The sequence below is a fragment of the Ochotona curzoniae genome, unplaced genomic scaffold, assembly GCF_017591425.1.
Source record: "Ochotona curzoniae isolate NIBS_2020 unplaced genomic scaffold, NIBS_Ocur_1.0 scaffold_1852, whole genome shotgun sequence".
Taxonomy (NCBI): Eukaryota; Metazoa; Chordata; class Mammalia; order Lagomorpha; family Ochotonidae; genus Ochotona; species Ochotona curzoniae.
The window spans coordinates 23,736,802-23,749,697 of NW_024467087.1; the positions used below are offsets into that span (position 1 = coordinate 23,736,802).

The 12,896-nt window shown below is 41.9% G+C and overlaps 1 protein-coding gene across 3 annotated transcripts in view; it reads right to left on the minus strand.

Moving 5' to 3' along the window:
• DOCK11 (dedicator of cytokinesis 11) overlaps positions 1–12,896 on the minus strand; it is a 192,875-nt gene that overhangs the window by 72,833 nt on the left and 107,146 nt on the right. For all 3 annotated transcript variants that reach the window (XM_041000112.1, XM_041000111.1, XM_041000110.1), the window contains exons 24-29: positions 7,323–7,441; positions 5,600–5,669; positions 5,394–5,519; positions 4,448–4,519; positions 3,484–3,630; positions 346–429 (exon numbers count right to left, since the gene is read on the minus strand). In XM_041000112.1, the coding sequence (XP_040856046.1) occupies positions 346–429; positions 3,484–3,630; positions 4,448–4,519; positions 5,394–5,519; positions 5,600–5,669; positions 7,323–7,441 (618 nt within the window). The remainder of the gene's footprint in view (positions 1–345; positions 430–3,483; positions 3,631–4,447; positions 4,520–5,393; positions 5,520–5,599; positions 5,670–7,322; positions 7,442–12,896) is intronic.

The following is a 12,896-nucleotide window of genomic DNA, read 5'->3' on the forward strand; positions in this document are numbered from 1 at the left end:
GTGGCTGCCCGTTCAGTGATTAAGGGAGAGTGTGAGCCCACACCGGAGAGGGAAAAGCCCAGGAATCCTGCATAGTCACTGTGCCAGACTCTGCTTGATGTCTTTTGTTCTTTATGGGCCAGCTCAGGCTCCTCTCCATGTCAGTCTGTGGATCTTAGTCCTGAGTACGAGCTATATGCTGAGTTCCTGCTAGTAAGCCAAACATTATATTCTTTCAAGTTCATCTAAACTCAAAAGTACCTACATGAAAACAGCACTTTCAAATCCTACAGAAGAGAATAAATGTCACCTTGGTATCATGCACTCATGTCTGACATCTGCTACTATCATGTCCTTTTAACTTACCTTAGGATCTTTGGGACTGAATCCAGATACATAGTCATTTATTAGATTGAAAACGAATCCTCTATCCATTAGTGTCAAACAGCGCTACGGAAACCAAGAGAAAATGAACGGTTAGGTACATGATTCTGAAGGTCTGTCAGCCAGATATTTTTAATATTTTAAAATTTGTTCCATGCTGGAGGGGGTGGAATTTTCAATTTCATAGATAACAGAATAAGAGCTTTCAGAGCTACAGATGACCTTAAACAAGAAGAAAAAGGGCGAATGACTTGTCATTGGATTTAGGACACACACACACACACACACACACACACACACACACACACACACATCCCTGTGCTCTCGGCTTCATAAGGTCTGTAGTTCTCTCCCCCCCACACACATACACAGACACACCCCTGTGCTCTCAGGTTCTCTTTTTATCTACACACACACACACACACACACACCTGTGCCCTCGAGTTCTTAAGGGCTACAATTCTCTCTTTCCCCAACACTCACACATTCATGCTCTCAGCTTCTTAAGAGTTGCAGTTCTGTCTCTCTCTACACACACACACAAATACATACACACCTGTGTTCTCAGCCTCTTAAGTGCTGCAATTTCTCTCTCTCTCTCCATACACACACACACACACCCTGTGCTCTTGGGTTCTTAAGGGCTGCAGTTCTTACACTTACACACACACACACACACACACACACACACACATACACACACACACTCCCTTCCTCTGTAGTCTCTTGGTTACATTGCTGCATTTGGGTCAAACCTTAAAAACTCACATAGGGCATTCAGTTAACTACTGAAAGTAGGGCTTGCCCATGTGGAGAATTCAGATCAAAAGGGAAGGCTTTCTTTGGGTCTGGGAAGTCTTGGCCTGCTTAAACTGTCAGCCTCTGTGGCAGTCTTACTGGCTGTTCTTACTTGTCTACAGTCATCCTCTTAGTTAAGGCTCTCATTGTTTTTGCAACTCAAGAACTGCATTTAGCTGACTTGCCAGTTGGCACGACTCTAATCTCTCCAGCCATTCAACTGCTTCAGATTAATCTCTAAATTCTATCCCCATTTATGCCACCTTCCTGCCCCAAAGCTTGCAATACTTCCAAAGAATGTAATGCAATTCAAAACTCAGACTGACATTCAAGGACACTCATGATCTTGGATCAACATACTTTCCCAGCTTTACTTCCCAATAGAGCCCAGCCCATTGGTATATTATCTCCTCTGCATGCACTGGCATTTCTCACTTATGAGTTATGACTCATACCAAGCTCAGCAATTCTATCATCACCTCTTCCTAATCTTGCCCATTCTTTGATTCTAGGAACTGCATAGTAGCACAGAAGACAAAGCTGGAGCCTACAATACCAGCATCCCACGAGTGCCAGTTCATGCCCTGGCTGAGTCACTTCCAACCCAGCTCCCTGTTAATGCACCTGAGAAGACAGTAGAGGATGTCTCAAGTGCCTTGGTCCCTGCCTATCACCATGTGGCAGTCATAAAGTTCCTGGCCCCTGGCTCCAATCTGGAGCAGTCCTGTCCATTGTGGCTATTTGGGGAGTGATCTAACAGATTTCTCTCTCTGTCTCTCCCTTTATCTCTATAACACTGATTTTCAAACAAACAAATGAATAAATAAATCTTTTATAGAAATCAAGATGGTCTGTCTCCTTTACACTATAAACTTCAAGTTTAAAGTCCATGGAAGGAGTCAGCTCTACGGCACAGGAAGTTTACCTGTTGTCAACTACCCAGGCATCCTGAACTGGTACTGATTCAAGTCCTGGCTGTCCAATTTCCAATCCAGTTCCCCGTTAAAGGCCTGGGAAAAACAGCAGAAGAAGGCCCAAGTGCTTGAGCCCCTGCCATCCATGTGGAATCCTGGATGGAGTCCTTGGCCCAACCTTGGCTGTTGTGGCCATTTGTGGAGTGAATCAGTAGACAGAATATTGATCTCACTCTGTGTGTGTGTGTGTGTGTGTGTGTGTGTGTGTGTGTGTGTCTGTGTGTGTGTAAAATTCTGCCTTTCAAATAAATAAAATAAATCTTTTTAAAAAGTAGGAAGCCCATATGAGAAACAAGGATTTTCAGAAATGTCATCGCTAATTTCCTTTTTTAAGTATATGTTTGCTTTCGAATGCACAAAAAAAATTGGCTGATGTGATACCAATCAAGTATTGTTACTTTATATAGGATAGTTGTGTTCTGACAATATCCATCACACACTAACAATAACAGAACACAATAAATATTCTTTCATACATATAAAGATTTCTGGCATCTTACCAAAAAAGTGCACTCACCAAGACTGATAATTCCCACAAATGTGTACTTAATATGTACTTGCATATATGTAGATTGTGGTTTGGTCACCAAATGGGTTTAGTTCAAACATTGAAAACTCAAAAGCCAGCATGGGCCAGACAAGTGGTTTAAATACATCCATAGGGTTAGGGATAGAGTTAGGAGTGGTGGATACTGGTGACCTAGACAGTATGTGCCACATCTAAAAGCATCCAGAACACAATCTGTTTAAAAGCAGCTCATGGGGCCCAGGGCTATAGTCTAGTGGTTGAAGTCCTCGCCTTGTATACCTGGGATCCCATAAGGATGCCAGTTCTTGTCCCGGCAGCCCCACTTCCCATCCAGCTCCCCGCTTGTGGCCCAGGAAAGCAGTCAATGACGGCCCAAAGCCTTGGGACCCTGCACTTGCACGGGAGACCTAGAAGAAGCTTCTGACTCTTGACTTTGGATTGGCTCAGCACCAACCATTGTGGCTACTTAGGGAGTGAAAAAGCATGTGGAAAGTCTTTCTCTCTGTCTCTCCTTCACTATGTAAATCTAACTTTCAATAAAAATAAATAAATTAAAAAAAAAAAGAAAGAAAGAAAGCAGCTCATGAAAGAAGCCAATTGTTGCTATGTGGGAGCTCGAATTTAATCAATTAGCCATTTTAGCAAGAGTGAAAAAAATCAACCTTGGCTGAATTGGCCCATCAACTGAATGAAAAGGTTACTGTGACAGCTGTATGAAGATCTAGATGACATCTTAGGGTGTGGATGACTTTGATCCTTGGCTTTCAGCCTACCAGTGAAGAAGATATTCCTACCATGTTTTAGCTGCTTGTAACTCACCTTCAGAAAGCTCGCCAAACTATAATTGACATTTCTGGATTCTTCAGGAATCTCTGCATAGCGAATGGTCACATGGGGAATTATTGCAAGAAGCAAAGAATGTAAGACATGATGAAATGCTTCTGGAAATCTCTGGCCTCTGGGAAGCTTAAAACAAACAGGCAAAGAAAAAAAAAAAAAGTCAGTGTGCCATGAGTCTAAAGCAATCAGCCTTTTTTATTTCCAAACACATTCTCTATACTAGGTTTCTAAACAGAAATGCAATTTTGCTCTCAACTTCGAAATGATATCACTATTTCAAAATGTACTTTCCTCTAAATTATACAGGAACTAGCTGGACCCTGGTAAGAGAACTGAAATCATCAGCACGAACGGGTCATTCTGACCCAACTTGATGATATAATTTTCCTGATTGGCAGGCACATCATCACAGTGTTCCATTCCATTTAATTCTGGCACACAGAATAGGCTCGTGTCTCAATTTCAGAAAAACTTATCTTATGATTAATCCTTTAAAACAGTCAAAGCTTTATGATGCACTTAAATGACAGTTAAACTCATAACTGGTACTAAGAGATTATATACTGCTGTGACAACATGGGGGGAAATGTAGGAAGGGATAATGGGCTGAGAGGAAGAGGGGATTAAAGCCTATTTCTACAAATGTACCATGGAAATTTTTTTTTAATTGTAAAAAAGGAACCAGTAAGAGCTGAGCATTGACAATTTTGAGCTTTACAGCTACTGTAAGAAAATCTCTTTGTATTTCAAAAGCAAAAATAAAACTAAATGCCGAAAACCAAAGGTCTTGATGTCCTTGAATATAAACCTGACTTTGCACATCGTGGCTACCTGTAAGATTAGTTTCCTTTGTGTGTGTTAAATTGTATTCTTGTAAATATATACAATTATTAAGTGCCAGGTAAAAATAAAACAAAACAAGAATATTCTTGAGTCTACTTACCTTAATTTTATTTTCTTCCAGCAAGTATGTGGCCATCGACTTTGCAATTATTTCAAAGAAAAACCATGAGTACTAAAATAAATAGATAAGTAAACAAATGAATAAATAAAACCTTAATCAACTCGCAGATGGCTGAAGCCTTGCAAAATCTGCCAAGTCAATATGGAATTTTGTCTGTGAACTGATGCTAACATTTTCAACCACTACCAACTCACTATCCAAGTCCCACAGAATACCTTTGTATAATATTGTTTGAGCCAAAAGATAGGACAAGACCTCAGCGCTGACTAGTGGTGCACAAGGGGAGGATGGGAGTGCAGTGTTCTCCACGGGGAGGAGTTCTGTTTTTATCCTTGACATTTGTTCTGAACTGTCCACATGTGGTTATAAAAGCAGAAGAACTTTTTGTTTCTTTCGTTAATGCTTTCAAATGCTCTCCAAACAACAATGAATGCTCTTATTCCCCACACTCAGTGGGGGTGCCATCTTTGTCCCTGTGGCCTGAGCAGCTTGGGACTTGCCTGCCTTGTGAGGGGTAGAGGGAGGCCTCAAGCACATACATCCCAAGATATCCAAAACTGTACCAATAGAATAAATAATGAAAATAATGATGTTAATAAGGGCTACCATTTATTGAGTATGCCACTTGATTTAAATTTGAAAAATGAGGAACCGGAGGCTCAGAGATGCCAAAATTCTGGCCCTACATCACAGAATTGTGCTGAGACGGATATAAGACTCTAACTCAGGCTCACCCAGTGGAAATTTCCATTATGCATTTGTCTGAGGGCAGGGTGCAAGTAGGGAGGGTGAAGAAGCTTCTGTAGAGGACGTCAGGATAAGGACTCATGTTTGAAGTGGTACGACGACTAGAGCTGAAATGAGAAGGCATGAAACAAGCCCTTCGGGAACTGCGTTGGTCCCTGGCTGTGTCCCATGTCCTTACCTTTAGCAGTTTGTTTATTGCTAAAAAATCTGCAGACTGTTTCAATATTGCTATCATAGTAGTAGCCAGAGTTTCATGTATCAGCTGTGATTGAGGAGCACTTGGTTTTTCAGGTCGGAAACTATACTACAAAGAAAGGAAATGAACTGTAAGGTGCGATCTTCTCAGAAAACCAACCACCCAGAAAGAAAGCTGACTGCACGAACCTTGATGAAGGATCTTAAATAACTCTCCAAGCCTTCTTCATGGCATGTCGATACGATATGTAAAAGGACCCTGAAATGACATTCATGAAAGTCAGCATGCCCTGCGACAGTGAATGACCAGTTTGTTTGTTAAATAAGACCACTGTGCCCTACCCTAAAAGCACCTTACATTGCCTACACAATTCAAAGTGAGAAGACTATATAAAATAAATTATATAGATTTTAGCACCTGCTATATTCTGGGACTGGGAAATATATTTTCTGGTTCAAACATCCTATGGTATGGTCTAAGACCTCAAGGAAAGTAATAATCAAAATACCTCTAGTGAGAATAAACGCAAAAGAACAGAGAGATAAACAATGCAAAGCATGTTAACAGATGACAGAGTGTGGGGAAAGAGTGGAAGGGAGAAACAGGACAGGTGTGATATGAGCTGAAATAGGAGATGAATAAAATTAAAGAGGCTAGCAACGGCTGTCAGAGTTGAGTGTACATCAGCATCACCAGAGGGAGGGATTTGTCAGAAGACCACCAGACCTATCTTCCAAAGGTTCTGATTTTCCAGGTCACCATTAGGGTTTCTATTAAGCTCCCAGGTGATATTGACACTGGTGATCAAGGAAGCATACTTTGAGACTCACTGGACTAGAGCAGTGCATCTTAAATTTTCAGCCAGATCAAACTCCAAAGCAGGCAAGAGCAGAAGATGTGTAGGTGTGTGCGAGTTGAGGCCTGGTGTTGGGAGGTTATGGCCCAGCTGAGGTGGCAAAACCAGAAACACCTAGCATTGAGCTCATAATACTTCTGAATTCTCCTGCCTTAACTTCAAAATTCAAGGGCATTTCCACAATCTACTATGCAATATATCTTATAATATAAAAATAATACTCTGTATTCTTTCTAATAAAAGGCAGTGGCGTAGGATCGTGTTCTGTCCAACACAAGAGCTACTACTCAGATGTGACTATTCAAACTGGTTAAAATGAAACACAGTTAAAAAGACAGTTACTGAGACAAATTACCCAAAGTCCATGTGCTCGATAGCCACACAAGGATACCATATAAGATGATGTAAGTACAGAACATTTATACCATTGAAAAACATTCAATAGGAACTTGCATATTTTTCTTGCTAATTATACAAAGCAAATAGTAATGAACATAAATGGAGAAATGGAAATATAAAACAGCAAGAGACTGTTATTCTACTAAACATTCCACTTTCAATAATGAATGCATTAGAAAGTAAGAAAATACTGGACTATAGATCAAATGGACCTAAAAGACACACAGAATCTTTCTTCCAGCAATGAGAAAATACATATTCTTGTCATATGCACATGGAATATTCTCCAAGATAAACCATGTATGAGGCCACAAAAGATGCTTTAACAAATTTTAAAAGAGTGAAATCATATCACGCATTGCTTCCATCCACAATGGTAAGAAACTAGAAATCAATAACAAGAGGAACTGTGGAAAATGTAAAAATATGTGGATGGGTCCTGAACAACTGATGGGTCAAAAAAGAAATCATTAGGGAACTTTTTAAACACCTTGAGATAAAGGACAATGGAAACACAATATATCAAACAGACGGGATGCAGTAAAAACAGTTCTAAGAGGAAAGTTAGTAGCAATGAACATTTCCTTTAAAAAAGAAAAACAAAACATCTTTAATCAATCAGATATTTTGGTCTTGTAACACCAGAACTCACTCACATGGTGCAGTTGATAGGAACATCATCTTCATGGGTCATGTTTGTAAGTACTCGAAAGAGTTGCATAAGAATTACAGGTAGAAACTGTATCATGACTTGGATCTCCATGGCATGCAAACACTGAAATAAGTCATTATTAGTTATGAAAATACGCAGAACTATGATGTTACATAGGTGAAACAACAACAAAAAAAATTTAAGCAATTACAAATGCATTGACCAGAATACAAGCTTGCTTAAATGTGGGCTTCATGAGACAGGGGACAATGCTTTGTGACTAAACTATATACTTTTTCAGTGCTCAGATGTTGGTGGGTTATTTATTATGAAGTACTTTACTGAAGATGATATTATAATTGGGATAAACAGGTCTTGGAAAAAAGATAACCGACACTTTGTTAACCGACACTTTGTAAACCAACACTTTGCAGGGGCCTGGCATTGTAGCACAGTAGGTTAGCCCACCGTTTGGAACACTGGCATTCCATACCAGAGTACTTGCATGAGTTCCAATTGTACTGCTCCTGATCCAGCTCCTGCTAATCAGCATGGGAAAGCAGTGGAATATGGCCCAAGTGCTTGAGCCCCTGCCACCCAAGTAGGAGACTTGCATGGAGTTCCTAGCTCCTGGTTCTGGCCTGGTCCAAATCTGGCAGCTGCAACCAGTTAGGGAGTGAATAAATGAACCAGTGAATGGAAGATCTCTCTCTCTCTCTTCCCTGGCACCATCCTTCTTTCAAATATATGAAAATAAATCTTCAACAAAAAGAACCACTCATCTCTGGGGTTGGGGGTGGATAGATTCAGTAGTTAGCAGACACGTCAATTAGCACTCGACACTGTTTCACAGGGGAATGTGAGCTACTGGCTAACCTAGTAAGAACTTAAGCAGGTTTCAAAACTTAGTACTGCTTTTTTTCTTCTTTTTTTAAAGCACACTTATTTATGGGCCCAGCACAGTAGCCTAGTGGCTAAAGTCCTTGCCTTGCATGCACTGGGATCCTACATGAGCACCAGCTCATATCCCAGCTAATCTACTTCCCATCCAGCTCCCTGCTTGTAGCCTGGAAAATCAGTTAGGGATGGTCCCAAAGCCTTGGGACCCTGCACCCACGTGGGAGACCCGGAAGAAGCTCCTGGCTCCTGGGTTTGGATCAGCTCAACTCTGGCCATTGAGGCTGCTTGGGGAGTGAGCCAGCAAATGCAATATCTCTATCTCTCCTTCTCTCTGTAAAAAAATGTGAGTTTCTAATAAATATAAATAAATCTTTAAAAAAAGAATACTACAACAATAAAAAAATAAAAAGATAAAAAAAAATTAAAAAAAAAAAAGAAAGAAAGAAACCCTGGGTGAAAACAATCCTTGCTGGTCAAGCAGTAAGACACTCTTGGCTTCGCCAAGTTGTTCTGATAGAAAAGAGCCTGTAGGGCCTTGGGTGATAGGCTAGTGACTAAATCCTTGCCTTGTACATGTTGCGATCCCATGTGGGTACCAGTTCATGTCCTGGCTGCTCTGCTTCCCATCCAGCTCCCTGCCTGTGGCCCGGGAAAGCAGTCTTGGGACCCTGCACCTGTGTGGGAGACCTGGAAGAAGCTCCTGGCTCTTGGCTCCTGGCTTCAGATCAGTTCAGCAGCAACTGTTGCAGCCACTTGGAGAGTAGCTCAGCAGACAAGATCTTTTTCTCTGTCTCTCCTTTTCTTTGTAAATCTGACTTTCCAATAAAAATAAATCTTGAAAAAGAAAAAAGAAAAAAAAAGAATACTTATTTATTTTAAAAAGCAGAATGACAGAAAGAAGGGGGGAAAGTGAAAGAGAGGCAGTGAGTCAGAGACAGAAACACAGAGAGCTCTTCCATCCTCCAGGTCAGCTCCCAGAGGACTGCAACATCCAGGCCTGGGCCAGGCCAAAGCCAGGAGCCAAGAACTCCATCCGCGTGTCCTACCTGGGTGGCAGGGGCCCAAGCACTGGAGCCGCCCTCTGCTGCCTTCCCAGACTCATCAGCTTGGAGTTGGACTGCAAGTAGGGCAGCTTGGACTTAAACTGCTGCTGCACCATGAAATGCCTGCACTGCCAGCGGCAGCTTACCCGTTGGTGACATGATGACAGCTCCACTGAAGTGCACATCTATGCACACGTGGTTCTACACTGGCATCATTACAGAACTTGGGGATCTTTGCATTCTAACACCTTCATAATACATTTCCTCAAAGTGCTAACACTGTCTCTGAGACAAGGTGTGATAAAAAATACCAGGAAAGAAATGTGTGTGTGTGTGTGTTTCCAGGAAGAACATAAACAGTGGAGTTTTGTTGAAATCTCTTCTGCTTTCTGTCCTCTCCAACCTTACTCACTCACTCAGCTAATCCAAAAAAAAAAAAAAAAAAAAAAAGCAAACCAACCAGCCCGAGCAGCCTCTGTGAGTGCGGCAGAGAAATGAAGAGTCTGTGCTTCGGGAACGCATCCTGAACCTCTGCCTCCCTGTCTGCTGCCCCAACTTCCCATGTGTAACCTTTCGCAGCAATCACCAACTACATGGGAGTCATCTCGGAACAATCGCTTAGGCATCTGTGCATCTTCTCTTCCGTCAGATGCGCAGGGCAAGATCAGGAGCTTAAGCAAGCGGCTGCACTTGCAGCTTTTCCTTCCTGTACCCCCTTTCTCTTTCCATCTGCCCACCACCACTGCCTTTCAGGACTGTGTCATCTAGAACGAAAACAGCCTCATGGTTTTCTAATAGGAATCTGAACAATTTTTCCTGCTAGTACATTCAATGCCCACTTCCCAATGAACGTTCCTCGAATGCTAGACTGAAAATCTCCCTATTACACTTCACTTGACATCCTTTGGCCAGGCAGGGATTCAGGCTGTGAGTGTCTTTTTCTGGGAACAGGAATCAAGATGAGGAGGTATGGCGAGGATAACTGCTATTTGCTTTTACTGAGAGTCCTGAATAGCCATCTTTGACTTATTAAATAAAATCTGATCCAACAAATCAAATTCGATCACCAAATTTGCCAGGGTTGAATTCAAAAGAACTCTATCCTAGGCAATGGCTCAAATGTAGCAATTATATAAATGATCTGCAGTTTTCAAAGTTTGTGGGAGTGTGGATTTCAAAAAAATTACATCAAAATAAATGTATCTTTTAACTTCATTTTCTGACAAAAGTGCTCAAGGTTTCTCCTCCCAAGATATTTTTGATGCCTCCTATTCCCAGGGGCAGTGGATCTCCAACATGGGCTGCTTCATCCTGTCTTCCCCTGCCAACAGATCCAGCAATGCCTGAAGACTTTTTTGGTTGTCACTACTGACATCTAGTGGCTAGGGTCAAGAAGTGTTGCTCAACTCCCTACAACTACAGCAGACAGCAACCCAACAAAGATCCATCCTGCCAAAATGCCAACAGTACAGAAGCTGAGAAAATATAACCTAGAATAGTAAATCCTGTTAGTTCAAATGCAGGCTACATTCTCAACCTTACTACTTCATTACCAGTCTTTACAAGGTCCAACTGGTCTCTTCAGTGTTCCTTGGATGTATCATAAACTTCTTACCTTTGTGCCTTGATTCACAGCTCTTACACCCTTCCAAGACAAGTTCAGCGAACCCTTCATTTTTTCATTCAATAAATGTGTACCAAATAAATTCCTAATTGCCACACATGCGCACACACACATGCACACTGCAAACAAAAATGATTACCGCCATGCATCAGTGCAGTATAAACACACAGAACTCAATCAGTGTGATACAAACAGCACACCGTATGAGAGTGGGACACACAGAGAGCACAAGGGAAGAGGCACCTGAGTGTGGAGGAGAGTCAGGCACACCAGAAAGGCTTCAGACCACAGCAGAGCCCCCTGCTCCTGCATCCTTCTGCTAGTCTGATTTCTTCTTAACACCCAGGATTCTTTTTTGAAATGCAAACTAAACATCGCGCTCTCCCATTTGTTCAAGACAATACCAAACCAACCACCGCCACGAGTGAAGAACTGTCAAACTGGCATGGGCTTCCAACACGTATCCCCACGTCTCTCTCTTCAAAAGTCAACTCACGCCATGCACTCCCCCACTCCCCGCCTGCTTACTGAACTCCCACTAATAGTGCCTTTTCTTGCTCTGCCACGAATGTACCAATAGAAGGTGTCTCTATTTGCTGCAATGCGTTGGTATCCTTTCACACAGCTTCGTCACCTAAAACTTTCTTCTTGTCATTGCTTGAGAAGCACCTTCGCTGACAACTCTATCTAGAAAGTTCTCCTGGTAAAGTCACAGGTCATTAACATACTTGATCTTCTTTTCTAAAAACTTATTCATTTTTATTTTAAAAGAAGATTTACAGAGAAAGAAAAGAAAGAGCTCTCCCATTCACTGGTTCACTTCCCAAATGGCCTCAATGGCTGGAGCTGAGCCAATCCAACCTGAAGCCAGGAGCTTCTTCTTGGTCTCCCACATGGGGGTAAGGATCCCAGGACTTGAGCCATCGTCCACTGCTTTCCCAGGTAATAAGTGGAGAGCTGGATCGAAAGTAGATTAGCTGGGAACAGAACCAGCACACACATTGGATACTGGCAATGCAGGCGGAGGATTAGCTTGCTATGACACTGTGCCGGCTCCAACCCACTTGATTTCCTTCTCAGCATTAATCTCTATCTAAAAGTGTTTATTTATCATCTCTGTTCCCTAACTCAAACAAGTATGGACTCCAAATTTTTCCCACCTCTTCCAAGAACCTAGAAAAGTGTCTGGTCCATACTAGCTGCTCAAAAGAGATATCCAATGAATTACAAAACAAGTGAGTGAATAAAGAACCAAGGAGAGGTTAATTATGGATGCCTTCTGGCGGGCAATGGTTTCACAGTGATACCCTGTATCATTGACACTGAATCACATATGGTTTTGTATGACTGACATACTACCATTTAACTTATGTTGTCCTATCTGCGGCTGGGTTGTAATAACTTAATATGACCATTAAGTTATTCTCCACAAGACCCACAGCATTTAGGAATACATCTATCTGCATAATAAGAGCTCGCTAAATAGATATTATGTTATGTGAACTATCAAATGAAGTCATTTAAGGACAACAGACAGCCAGGTGTCTAGGTAGCAAGAGACAAATGGCACAGCTGTGGCTTAGCTCTGCTGTTAATCAGCTCAATGGTTGTAGGCAAAGTCACTTCTCACTGCTTTTGGTTCCTTATCTGTTAATAAAAATATCTGGAGAGCCCAGCACGATGGCTCAGTGGCTGGATCCTTGCCTTGCAAACACTGGGATCCCATATGGGCACCAGTTTGTATCCTGGCTGCTCCATTCCCCATCCAGCTCCCTGACTGTGGTCTGGGAAAGCAGTGGAGGATGATCCAAAGTCTTGGGACCCTGCACCCGCGTGGGAGACCTGGAAGAAGCTCCTGGCTCCTGGCTTTAGATTAGCTCAGCTCCAGCCATTGCAGCCACTAGGAGAGAGAACCAGCAGACAGAGATCTTTCTTTCTGTCTCTCCTTCTCTGTAAATTTGCCTTTCCAATAAAAATTAGATAAATCTTTTTTTAAAAAATGTCTGGAGTT